This window comes from Halichoeres trimaculatus, unplaced genomic scaffold (genome assembly GCF_033239565.1).
Source record: "Halichoeres trimaculatus isolate MK-OKI-2021-1 unplaced genomic scaffold, fHalTri1.1 fHalTri1_scaffold_20, whole genome shotgun sequence".
In the NCBI taxonomy this organism is placed as follows: domain Eukaryota; kingdom Metazoa; phylum Chordata; class Actinopteri; order Labriformes; family Labridae; genus Halichoeres; species Halichoeres trimaculatus.
The window spans coordinates 21,473,652-21,486,003 of record NW_027437198.1 but is presented as its reverse complement, the minus strand read 5'-3'; the positions used below and the strand labels follow the sequence as shown (position 1 = coordinate 21,486,003).

Here is a 12,352-nt window from a genome sequence, read left to right as displayed (position 1 = left end):
CTCTTAGCCTGCTTGCGTTCTCGTTTTCAAAGTTGATGAAGTTGATGAGAGATAGCTGCAAACAGTGGTGTCTACAAGAAAGTTAATATTTCATGGTCTTGTTTTTTCTGTGAAACACCTGAAATGGGTTATTTAGTTATTTATTCCATAAACAGTGTTATATATTTCATTAATAGATGTTAATAGATAGAAGATCCCAGAAAGGCTTATCAATATTTGGTTAAAATATATTAATATGTGTGGCTGTCTGGGAAACAATAAATATTTCTGTTTGGGCACCTCTGCGTTCGTCACACTTTTTTTTTTTTTTACAAAATGACCCTGGCCCCCTTTCAGAGAAGGGAAAAGTTGTTTAGCCCCGACGGAAAAAAGTTTGGGGACCCCTAGTTTAGAGGTAGGGTCTGCAGGAATAGTTGTTACTTGTTAGTAAACACAACATTCAAACTATCAAGCTGTAACATCCGGTCTCAGAAAATAAGACAATGAGGAAATGTTAAAATCTGGTGTATCTCAAGTGTCCGCCTGAGGCTGGCTCCAGGGGTACCATAAGCCAAATAAACATCAAGCCAAAAAATAAAAATAAAAGCAGTTTATGCAGCAGAAATTAACCTATTTACGGCTTGGTTCAAAAAACGTCTCCTGTCTGAATCGCTTATTTCACTATCAGCATACACTGTGCGGGAGTTTTTTTTTTTTCTCACCAGGCCGTTCAGAGGATATTAGGATCGCGAGCTCGTCCAATCAGAGGCACAGCTCAAGTCATGTGACTGACAGGCGCCCTATAGCTGCACGCGAAGCCCTAACCGCTTCCAGCACGGCCGCGATTCCCAATTTGTTTAATTTTCCGTGGCTGAAACAGACCAGTGGCTTTGGGGGGGGCACGTCCGGGTCTTGAACAGTCTGTGGTGATGCCGGGGAGACTACATCCTGTGATTATACAGTTTATGGTTCTACGCGGGAGACGCTCGAGCTCGTGAGCCGTGCACCAGGCTTGGCATGTTAGCACGTTAGCACAAGCTAATCGCGGATATTTGACACTTACCAACTCCTGTCGCTCTTCATCCCGTGCTGCTCTCCAGGTGCCCGAAAGCAAATGAAAATTGAGCCAACCCCACCTCCGTTTGGGAAAGACAGTTTTATATGCCCGGAGTTTCATTTCAGTTTGGTTGTGTCTGTTTTTCTCTATGCTACGTCGTTCACTATCTTAGCTGCTCTGATAAGCTTCTACTGGCAAAGCAACATGCAAAGTCACTTGCGCACTGGGCGCTCTGTGATTGGCTGAAAAAAACTTAATGACAGAACCAAAACATCAAAATACAGGCAGAAGGGAGGGATGAGGCAGAGAGTAAACACACATGTACAGAGGCCTGTGGTAGACGATTGAGCTGGATTACTCCTGGAAAAGTTGACTTTTTATCTTTTAGGGAAAATCCTGCCGACCCTCCATATGACTTCATCTTGTGAGCATTCCTGTATTTATGCTGGGAACACTGAGCTCCTCTTTCATACAAATAGAATAATATAATCCACTCTGTTTTTTTCAATGGTTTTATTATTATAAATGAGCTGGTTTGAAAAAGGACGGAGGGGGACAGGGGATAAAACTGTTCTCACAGTCGTCAGTTATGGTCTTCAATCAGTCTTTCTGTGTGTGAGTGAAAACAGTCAGTATTTACATTTTAAAATGTTCCTGTGTGAAAGTTAAAGTGTTAAGGAGGACGTGTTAGTGTCATGTGTCAGGAGGTGGGAATGTTACGAGATGTTCGGGTTGCTTCTCTGCTTTTTTTTTTTTTCCAGGGTTTTTGCCACACAGTAACGCTCATCTTCCTCGCTCCTGGATCCAGCTGTGACGAGGAGGTTTCAGTTTGCAGACGGGTGAAAGGAAAGCTGCTGGGAGGGGTGAGCCTGAACCTGGACAGCTGAGAGACAAAAAAATCCAAACACTCCAACGTTACAGGGAAAATTTGACGCTGTGAGAGTCATCTGGGAGTGAGCTGTTTTGGAACATTTACCTTGAGGGTGTCCGATGTAGAAGTGCTGTGGTGCTCCCTGCTGGGGGTTGGAGCTGTTGCCCTGCTGAGGGGGGACGTAGTGCAGCATGACAGGTGGCAGCCCGTGACCTGCAGAGTGGTGGGGTCCTGACATCCCTCCCTGGACATGAGCCTGCAGAAAAACGGTGTAAGAAGGTTTAAACTAAGATTTGACTGTAATTAGATTAATTAGATTCATCCTGAGGATAAAATCTACCTGTGTGAGCTGGCTGATTGAGGGGAAGCCATGCTGCAGTGCCTGATGGGTAGGGAGGCTGTATCCCTGCATGGTGTACGAGGCCTGAGGGGAGCTGTGTCCTGGTGGCAGGTTGGGAGGAGTGGGTGCAGACAGACCCCCAGAGTGGAACATGGACTGAGGCTGAGGACCTCCCTGATTAGACTGAGGAGAGACATTAGTCTTTTTCAGGCTCTGTTCATCAAATTTAACTTTTAACTTCAAATCATCCTCCTATCTTTTTCTCTTCCTGTTTTTAAGAAACTCAGTACAAAAAAGTAATTCTTATCAAGATCCTCATACCAACAGTTACTGCTTCAGAACACTGGGCTCTAACTCTACAGACATGTTCCCCTCACCTGAGAGTGTCCTGGGCTGGGCGCTGTGTGCTGGGGTTGGGGTTGATTCCCAGTGGGGGTGGTGGAGGGCTGAGGATGATGGATGGAGCCCGAGTGGTGAGAGAATGACTGAGCTGAGAGAGAAAGAGCACATAAACATCACAATGTTTGTGCTGTGTTGATATGATGCACCACAGAGTGAAGCAGCGGCACTTCCTGTTTGGCTGACATGTTTATTTGATTATCCGCAAAGCCTGATAAATACTTGATGTAGACAAAACTCAGAAAATGAGCTGATGTTGTCCTCTGCACAAACTAAATCATACGTAGAAAGTCATGATTTATGAGCTTTAGAGTCTTCTGATGTTGTGTCTTTAGATCCTAATTCCACTCACCATATATGGGCTGCTGTGGCCTCGGCTGTCCCTCTGCCTGGCCCGGGTACTGGGGACCAGGGGGACCCATGGCCTGAGGAGGGGCTCCCGACGTCAGCATCCTTGCACCTCCTTGCAGCATCGAGTAAACGGGCTGGAGAAAGACAAAGTTATCATCGGTTTAACAAATGCAAGCGGAGCTTTCTTACGGAGATCTTCATTCTATAAAAGCACAAACTGTTTTTTCTTCATCTAAAGGTTTTTCTCCTTCGTACCTGTCCGTGGTAGTGTGGAGGCATGGCCTGGATCACCTGGCCATACTGAAGGTAAGACTGAGGGTAAGGTGAAGCCACCAGCGGGGGACCAGCTGCAGAGGCTGCTGCTGATATCATGGGTGAGTTCTGGGTGGCGTGATGCTCTGGACGTTGTCCCACAACAGGACCTAAAACAGCAGGACAGAGGTCACTGTTTGATCCGGGATGAATGTAGATGGAATTTCTGGGCGCCATTCACTGCAAAAAACTGAAATCTTATCAAGTGTTTTTGTCTTTTTTTAAAGTAAAAATTGTCTTATTATACTCGATATGAGCCACTTTCAACTTATCAATCCAGAAAAATGTCTTGTTTCAAGTTATCAGACTACAAAAATGAGGTTTGAATTGCTTGTGACCAGTAAAAATAATCTGCCAATGTAACAAGAAAAATTGCTTGAAAATTTCCTTGAGACTAGAATAATGTCTTAATACAAGTAAGTTTTCTCTTGTTCCATTGGCAGATTTTTTACTGGTTACGAGCAATTCAGACCTCATTTTTGTCCTTAAATAACTTTAAACAAGACATTTTTCTGGATTGGTCATGTGAATTTGGCTCATATTGAGTCTAAAAAGGAATTTTCTACTGAAAATAAGACAAAAACACTTGATAATATTTCAGTTTTTGCAGTGTGCATTATTCTCTTTTTACTTCTCTGTGCACAAAACACACACCTTTAGGTCTGGGGTACTTTCCCTGGTTGACAGTGGACATGGTGTACTGATACATCTGAGGACTCTGAGGAGAGCACAAAGAGAGTCAGCAGAGAAAAGATTTGGATGAATCCCTGTAGAAACAAACAAGCTATGTCCCAATTCAGGGGCTGCAGCCTACGAAGGCTGAATTTGAAGATCGGTTACATCACAGCGGTGCATCCAAGGCCATCTCATGTCAAAGGCTCCTTCAAAATACGGCCGACAAATCTGCAGTGCCGCGAAGGACGAATTCAGTGAGTCCTTCTTAGCCTCAAACTGATCAAACAAACCCCCTGGCACTTGTCCAAATATTGAAAATTACTTAACTTTATAGCTTTACTGTTTTATGACGTGATTGTGGTTCTATACTCGATCAATAAAAAAAAAAAGTAAATTAGTAAAAATAGTAATAGTACAAATCTATCCTGTTTTAAATGTAAGCTTTTGGTTTACATGTGTCTGAAAAGCTTGCTATACTGAATTTATGTGACATTGCTAATGTAAACCTGACAGGTTAGGGTGGCGCTGTGTGACAGTGAGAGTGACAAACAGGAAATGCTCCGTATACCACTTTGTCTCAATTCAGTTCAGCCTTTGCGGTCTACGCAGGCTACGTAGGCTGCAGCCTTCATGGGCTGCAGACCATGAATCTGGACACAGCTATAGAAGGAAATCAAACCTGGATGGAGTGTCCTTGGATGTGTAGAGGGGAGACATAAGACAGGTAGTGTCCAGGCGGGCTGCTGTAGATGGCGCCACCTCCTGGCTGCCCCGGAGGTTGAAGAACCAAGGAGGGGCTGGGGGGAGTCGGTCGAGGAGGGGTGGGATTCAACACGGGCTTCTGTAACAACATGCAGAGAAAGATCCTGTCAGTGTTTGTGTCGGTTAACAGCAACTTATAATATTCTTTGATGAAATTAATAAAAGGCATGTTTGTTTCTGTGAGATCGCCTGGAAACACTCACCAGAGTTGAGTTCCCTTTGATGGGAAGAAACTCTTTTGCATTTGGATTCAGAGTGGAGTTTTTCACTTGCCTGAAAGAAAGAAATCACAGGTCACTCTCTTTCCATGTAAGATGATCAGGTGAACACCTCAGAGAGCAGACACTGGTTTAAAGATTGAAGTCATCACTTACGCAGCAGCCACAGACTCCGCCTCAGATCGCTCGCTGCTCGCCGGAGACGCCGCCTCCTCTCTGTTTGGGGCCAGAGCTAACTGAGTCATCCCCTGGTCCAGACCCTCTGGCCCTGAGGACTGGGAACTGGCTGGAGCCATGGGGGCAGAGGTGGGAGGAGAACTACTCGTTTTTTGCTGCAGATCTTGAGCAGAGGAGGTGAGAGGGATGAGAGGTTTCGGTGGTGCAGGTGAAGAGGAGGAGGAGTCAGCAGGTGAGGAGGAGCCTTGCTGTGGAGGATCTGCAGAGGCCGGGCTCGCTGAAGGTGAGGAGCTGGGCTGCAGCTGAGGGATGAACAAGCAGACAGTCGGACATGGTGGTGGAAAAGAAAACATCATCTTTCACCTTAAAGTGATACTCTGGGATGGAACAAGTTGGGTCCTATCACAAGGTTTAGGGCAGAAATTACCCCTACAGCAGTGTTTTTGTGCAGCAGAAGCCCAGGGCGCTCGCACCAAACACCCCCTCCCTGCTCCTCTGCAGGTTTCCTCTGCACTCAGACGGGGCCATATTTTACTTGACCAAAAACACAAATAAACAGACTCCCACCGAAAAACTCCGATATCGGTCTGCATTCACGCTTTATTTAGAGAATTTTCAGCGCGTTACTTTCACACAAAAACACCGCTAAATAAGGCTCTAGTTCTCATCGTGTCTCTTCGTCCTGGCAGACTACCTGCGTTTGTTTATATCTGGCACGCTGCGCGCGGACTGATACACTAAGCGGTGAGCGCCTCGTAGCCAGCTGTGGCTCTGCAGCGGCCGTTTACGCCACGATGAGAACTAGAGCCTTATTCAGCTGTGTTTTTGTGTGAACGTAACGTGCTGAAAATTCTCTAAATAAAGCGTGAATGCAGACCGATATCAGATTTTTCCGGTGGGAGTCCGTTTATTTGTGTTTTTGGTAGAGTAAAAAATGTCCCTGTCTGAGTGCAGAGGAAACTGGCAGAAGGGCAGGGAGGGGGTGTTTGGTGCAAGCGCTCTGGGCTTCTGCTGCACAAAAACACTGCTGTAGGGGTAATTTCTGCCCTAAACCTTGTGATAGGACCCAACTTGTTCCATCCCGGAGTATCACTTTAAGGACAGGCGACTCCTTCATGTCGTCTCTTCACCTCACGTGATTCTTACCCTGAACTCTTTGCCGAACTTGCGCAGCTCATCCAGCTGAGATCTCTGCTGGAATGAGGGAGCTGTAACGAGAAAGGAAGATTGAAGGGAATTGGGGATGCTGCTGTGAATATTATCTCTTGAAGCTGATATTTATTCACATTTGGCGTTACATGGATCAGCGTAAAGCTCCTGAGGTGTTTTACCTTTGTTGCTTGTGCCTTCCTGTGAGCTGGAAAGACTTTCAGTTCGTTCTTTAGCTGCAGCGCTGAGGATTTCGTTGACTGATCAGGACAGAGAGACAAGAACTAATCAACAAACCAATTCAAACACATACTAAGCCAGCTGTGTTTATGAAGCTCTTTAGAACCAAAACCCAAACATCAGAGTCTCACCATCAACAGGGAACAGTGGGGTGGGGCCAGAGGGTTTGGTGTTGGTGGATGCCGTGGTCACAGTGGAAGGGGAGGAGTCCAAAAAGGCAGAGCCTACCAGGTGGAGGTCTTGGGGAGGGGCGTCTGGTTTTGGAGCACGAGAGGCTGGAGGGAGGAGAGATGGATGGATGAGTGTAAGGAAACAGTTCTTTTTTTTTTTTTTTGCAGTCTGTTTCTTTGGCAGTGTGAGTGTGTGCACAGACCTGCAGGTGAGGACTGAGAGTTTGGGGTTCGAAGGGCTCTGGAGTTCTGCAGTCGCTGAGATTTGGGTGATGTTCTGGAGGAAACTGAAAAAGAGGGAAAAAGACAAGCAGTAAGAGCCTGCACACTGTGAGAGCTCCAGTTTTCATCCCTGTGGATGTGAAACCAAGTGTTTAAGGATGCTTGTTGCTGTGTTGTGTAATAATTTGTCTCTCCAGCGTTATTTTTTTCTATTTCAGACCCAGGCTGTAAAGTCTCAGCTGTTATTCTCTTTCTGGTGCATTCATGTACCTCCGTTAACGGATGAGCGCGTCGTCTCAGCCAGTGCCTGAGGATGGGAAAGCGAATGCGGCAGAATGTGATTGGTGCATGGAGGGCTGCTGGCTGCAGGAGGGCTGCTCTGTGATTGGTGAGGAGAGTAGGCGGTTCTGACGGACAGCGGGCTGTTCGCTTCAGATGAAGGTTTGGGGGAAGACGAGCTGGGTGGCGGGAGCCTGGTGGAGGTCGGTGTGGCAGTGCGACCGGAGCCTCCGGTTCTCACGCTGCTGCCAGACAGGCCGATCTCTCGCGCCCGCTGGGGGAGAGGAATGTATTTACCTTCTCTGGAAAAGCAAAATAAAGAAAGAGAAGTCATGAGAGGAGCTCTGGGAAAGCATAAAGTTAAAGTTCTGTTTTTAATCAGAGAGGAATGTCTGTGGCTGTGCAGAGCAGATGAGTTACACGTCTACATGTGGTTTTAAAACAAGTGTGGAAGGCAGCCTCCAGTCTTTCCCTTTAAACATTTCAGATGTTGTTTGTTTTTGTTTGTGTAACCATTCTAAATTTGTATAATCATTATAACTTCGAAGTCTGCCTTGTACCATATCAGTGTGAAGTAACACTCACCTGCTGCTAGAGGTGAATCCGGGGCTGGACCGGTCTTCCCGCTCTCGGACCACAGAGCTGTATTTGTCCTCTTCGCTCCTTCCCTCGTCATTCTCCAGAGAAACCCGCCGGCGGTACTGCAGGCTGCCCTCAATCTCGCTGGCTAACCGAGCTGCTCGTGCTTCCCGCTGTCTGTAGACCTCAGAGTTCCCTTTCTCTAAAGGCATGCTGGGAAACGAGACAAAGGAAACGTATATGATGACGTAAACAAAGGATTGAGAGTATTTTCAGATCACTGGATCTAGGGTTGACTCTGAGTTGCTCTTTTGACAAACTTACGTGTACATGGAGAGGCTGGAGTCATACGTTGATTTGACACCGTATGCCTCCTCGTTAAACTTAAACATCTCATTGGCGTCCCACCCGTTTGACTAAAGGTGAAAAAGAGAAGCAAAAACAACAGCAATTTATGTAACTCTTAGAAGCAGTTATAAGGTTTTTTCTTGTGTGTGTGAGTGAGACCTTACTGTGTCTGACTCCAGCTCAAAGTTTTCACCGTTTCCGTTCCCATCCCACCTCTGCAGAACCTTCTCCCGGTGTTCCCCATTCACCCGGGATGCACTGATGGCTGAGTCAGTGAATACATCTAAACAGACACAAATAAGCAAACACAAAGGTTTAATCATAACTTATTTAGGATCAAGGGAAAGAGATGCTTCAGTGTGAAGCTTAATCTCTCTGTGTCTTTACCTCTGACAGCGAAGCTCAGGTCAACATCCTTGCACGTCATGGTCACCAGGTCGGCGGGGCTGAAGATCATCGTGTCAGTGATGTCTTCAATCTTAGGTGGAGATGACTGGCTTACTTCTCCACCTCCTTCCTCGCCACCTCCTCCTCCTCCTCCTCCATCTCCTTCACTGCGCTGATGAACAGCATCCACTGCCAGCTCACACTAGTGATGGACCAAAACGTACACGCACAGTTCAGTCACACTCAGTTGGAGAAGCTCAAGCACAATCATTGAAATGTAACAATGTGCAACAATACTAAAGCTTTCAAATTTTATAAACACCTGAATCACCTGATATTTTTTTTATCAAGTTAATAGCTAGCCTTTATAACTTCATAGTGCCTTACATTAAAAAACAGTGTTGGCTCTTTTACCTGTGAACTCAAAGTCTTGAAGATTCCTTCGTACACTGTGCCGTTTTTCACTCTCACATCACAGGTGGAGCCCTGAAACATTTAACAAATGTTGAGCAGGGTCTATCTTATAATAAAAATTAATATGTAAATAAATCTAAGTTTGAACCGTCCAGGACTCACCACAACAGCAGTAAGGAAATGAAGCATTCTAGCATTGTTGTAGACGCCTTCAAATAACTGCAAACACATATAATAACATAAGAACAAACTGGAGCAGAAACAGATTATTTTTTTCTTCAAACATGATACACTGGATCTTTTCCTAAAAACATGTAAACTGCTTATGGACCTCTGACATTTATGTCGCTCGACAGCTCATGCACTGACTCTCAGAGTAAAGGAGGAAAAAGCACTGTGACCATGGTTTATTATTTAATGTATTAATTGCTTTTTTTGTAGTTGTTTTTGTCTTTCTCTTCAAATCATTTTACTTTTTAACTGTCTTGTTGTATATTTTTTGTCCTGTTTCGTCCTGTCTTATTCTCCTTTTTGATATTTGATTCTGTTCATTTTGGTTTTGTTCTTGCAAAAATGTGGAAAAACATAAATAAAAAGATAATTGAAAAAAAAACATGATACGCTGCAGTATTTTCAAACCTAGATTGTCAACAAATGTATTAAATACATTGACACATTACAGTACTTTAAAATCTTGAAGTTCATTTGGATGCATTATATCTGTTTGTCCTTTGTTTACATCTGAACCATGGGTTTAAGGCTTATTACTGCATCAGTGCTTGTTAATAACTCAGATGTTTAAATTGATTTTTGGGGGGGTTGAAAATAATTTTACTCCAACAAAATGTAAATATTGATTATATGAAGGGGAAATATTACATAATTTAAAACAAATGCTACAACGCTTGCTAGTCATCCAGAGCAAAACAAACCTCCATTCGTTTCACAGATCAAGGTAAACATTGGCACACCTCGCTGTCATAAATAATTTATAAGCTCTTTACAACACTCTTAATACTAACAGGTAGTTGTCACTACTTACTAAGGTGCTTACAGGACATGATGGAGTCTGTGATGGTGGTTTCATTGTGCTCCTGGTCCTGTAAAGGTTGAAAAAAATACCGTCAGCTAACAGCTAAAGGTATCAGCTGCCCCCTCAGTGAGAACAATAACCACAAGCCTCAAACAGGCTACACAGCAGCCTCCCCTCCTGACAACAGTCAGCTAAAGGTTGACAGCGCATAATTCAGCGACTGATAAACAAAGGATCACGGTTTAAAATCTCTAATTTCTAGACAGAGTCAGAAAAGCAATATGTTGTTAAAAAATAGAATGTTAAATTCAGTTAGCTAGGTCGGCTAACGTAGCTAGCTGCGCGGAGACGTCGAAATTTAGCGATAGACACGAACCGATGGCTAGAATTGAAGTTAGATTCACATTAGACACTGACAGGTGAAGATGTCTCTGTGTCTAAATATTACTTTTTAGTCATGTGCATCCCTGTTATTCCCGTCTCGTCGCTCCAGTCAAAAGTCACACGGTTTGACAGGCCAAACACGATACACCGCTGAAAAACAACAAAACACGGCAATGGGGGCGTTCGATTTGCTGAAACCCGGCGACTGCTGTGCTTGTGATCCGACTCGGTTGTATTAACTTAGGTTGTTTCAATATCATTTCATCAAAACTTATTTATAACAGAATTATTTTTAAACTGTAAGCAGTTATTCTGCTTTTTAGAAAATGATTTTAAGTGTAAAACTCCGCTGTGTGGACGTCTTTGCGTTTTAACAAAATCCGCCGGGCTCTACAGATGATAAGTAACAAGCGCACTCCTTATAATCCCCGCCCACTCGTTTAATAGGACCAATGATTGGATAAGCCTCGAGTCAATAATTTTTAGACTCTTCCCTCATTGGCTAGAAGTCTCGTCGCTCTTTTACCTCTGGGGCTGATTCTGAAAGGCGGTTCTGATAAAGGTCATCTAAGGAAACTGCAGAAACAGGGGCGTAGTCAAGAATTTATATATATATCTCATTAGGTTTAATTTCCATGAGGTGAGCAGCATCAGCTCAACTGCTCTATGTTATAATAGCTTTAAATAGTTTCAAACTATGTAAATTATAATCAAAGCTTTCCCTAACACTAATCAGATTGCATATGACCAATCGATTTACTCATTGTACTGCACATCTCACATAGAGTGTTTCTTTGTTAATACCATTGTCGCAGTTGTTCTTTCTTACCTGACAGGTGTTTCAGCCAATCATTGACATGTATGGTAAAAGTACACCCTCTATTTTTTAACTCACTTTATTCAACCCCTAAGTAAGTCAAATTATATTGGGAGTAAAGCTTAACTATAACTATGTTGTCTTTGTGTATTTTATTCTTTTTGTTTTTCTTTTCCCTTTTTATATATGGACCCTGAGTCTGAAATGAAGCCTATCTATCTATCTATCTATCTATCTATCTATCTATCTATCTATCTATCTATCTATCTATCTATCTATCTAAGTTTACTTTGTATACAAAGGTATATGCTAAAATCCTGAGGTTGATTTCAACACCTTTTTAATATTTTTTCAAAAACCTTTTAAAAAAGTTTTAAGACTTTATCGCAACTTTCAGTTGTTATTGGCATCCACTTTTTAACAGTTGTAGTTAACATTTTTACAGAAATGATCTGAGCTGAGGAGGAATAAAGCTTGAAAGAACAAAGAAACTAAAGGCAGGTTTATCAACACTCCCACAACAAGAAACAGGAGTTATTCAAGGCCAACTCGCTGAAGAAAATTAGAAATTATTTAATCATTTTTAAAATTTAGGACATGTGCCAGAGATTGTGTGATTTGCTTTAATGTTGTATCTAATTTCTCTTTATGAAACTAGAAATGAAGTTAATTTATAGCTGGTGTTTATACCGCTCACAATCCTTATTGTTGTATTTTATTGTAACTAGAGTCTTTTTGTATTTTATTCTTTTTTATTTTTGTATTTTTCTACTGACTCCATCGATTTCTGCTGTTAACACAACAATTTTCCAGTTTGGGATCAACAAAGTAACTCTATTCTATTCTATTCTATTCTGATCTATTTTAGAACGTTATCAGCTGAATGTTTAACGTCCCAATCAGGGGACAGTTGCAAGGAGGAAAATAAATATTCATGGATATTTTTTGGGTCAAAGCTTGAATACCTATGAAACATAATACCTCATAAAACCAGAATTAAGACCTTTTAATACTTTTTAAGGCCATTAATGTTCCCAAAGTTGATTTATCAACTTTTAATACTTTTTAAGACCCCGCAGACACCCTGGTATAGAAATACTGATCTGATTGTAAGTTTTCTTTATATATCAGCATACATGGACCAAACATCAGATTTATTCACCGTGAGAGAATTCAGCTCTGATAAACC

At 43.0% G+C, this 12,352-nt stretch overlaps 1 protein-coding gene across 4 annotated transcripts; it reads right to left on the bottom strand.

Moving 5' to 3' along the window:
- Positions 1 to 1,552: 1,552 nt before the first annotated feature.
- Positions 1,553 to 10,512, bottom strand: atxn2l (ataxin 2-like). 4 transcript variants are annotated; one of them, XM_074697138.1, is made up of 24 exons: positions 10,411 to 10,512; positions 9,972 to 10,029; positions 9,092 to 9,148; positions 8,930 to 9,001; positions 8,516 to 8,717; positions 8,293 to 8,411; positions 8,105 to 8,196; positions 7,787 to 7,993; positions 7,416 to 7,503; positions 7,193 to 7,325; positions 6,904 to 6,987; positions 6,662 to 6,805; positions 6,473 to 6,550; positions 6,288 to 6,349; positions 5,121 to 5,443; positions 4,950 to 5,019; positions 4,664 to 4,825; positions 3,964 to 4,027; positions 3,253 to 3,419; positions 2,999 to 3,131; positions 2,625 to 2,737; positions 2,248 to 2,430; positions 2,013 to 2,163; positions 1,553 to 1,919 (listed from the first exon to the last, which is right to left on the bottom strand). In XM_074697138.1, exons 1-24 carry the CDS (start codon positions 10,425 to 10,427, stop codon positions 1,861 to 1,863), a joined length of 2,838 nt encoding a protein of 945 aa, XP_074553239.1. In that variant the 5' UTR covers positions 10,428 to 10,512; the 3' UTR covers positions 1,553 to 1,860. The 4 variants fall into 4 exon arrangements, with proteins under 4 accessions (XP_074553239.1, XP_074553235.1, XP_074553237.1 ...); XM_074697134.1 differs by having other exon boundaries at positions 7,193 to 7,503; XM_074697136.1 differs by having other exon boundaries at positions 7,193 to 7,503; positions 9,984 to 10,029.
- Between the last annotated feature and the right edge of the window lie 1,840 nt (positions 10,513 to 12,352).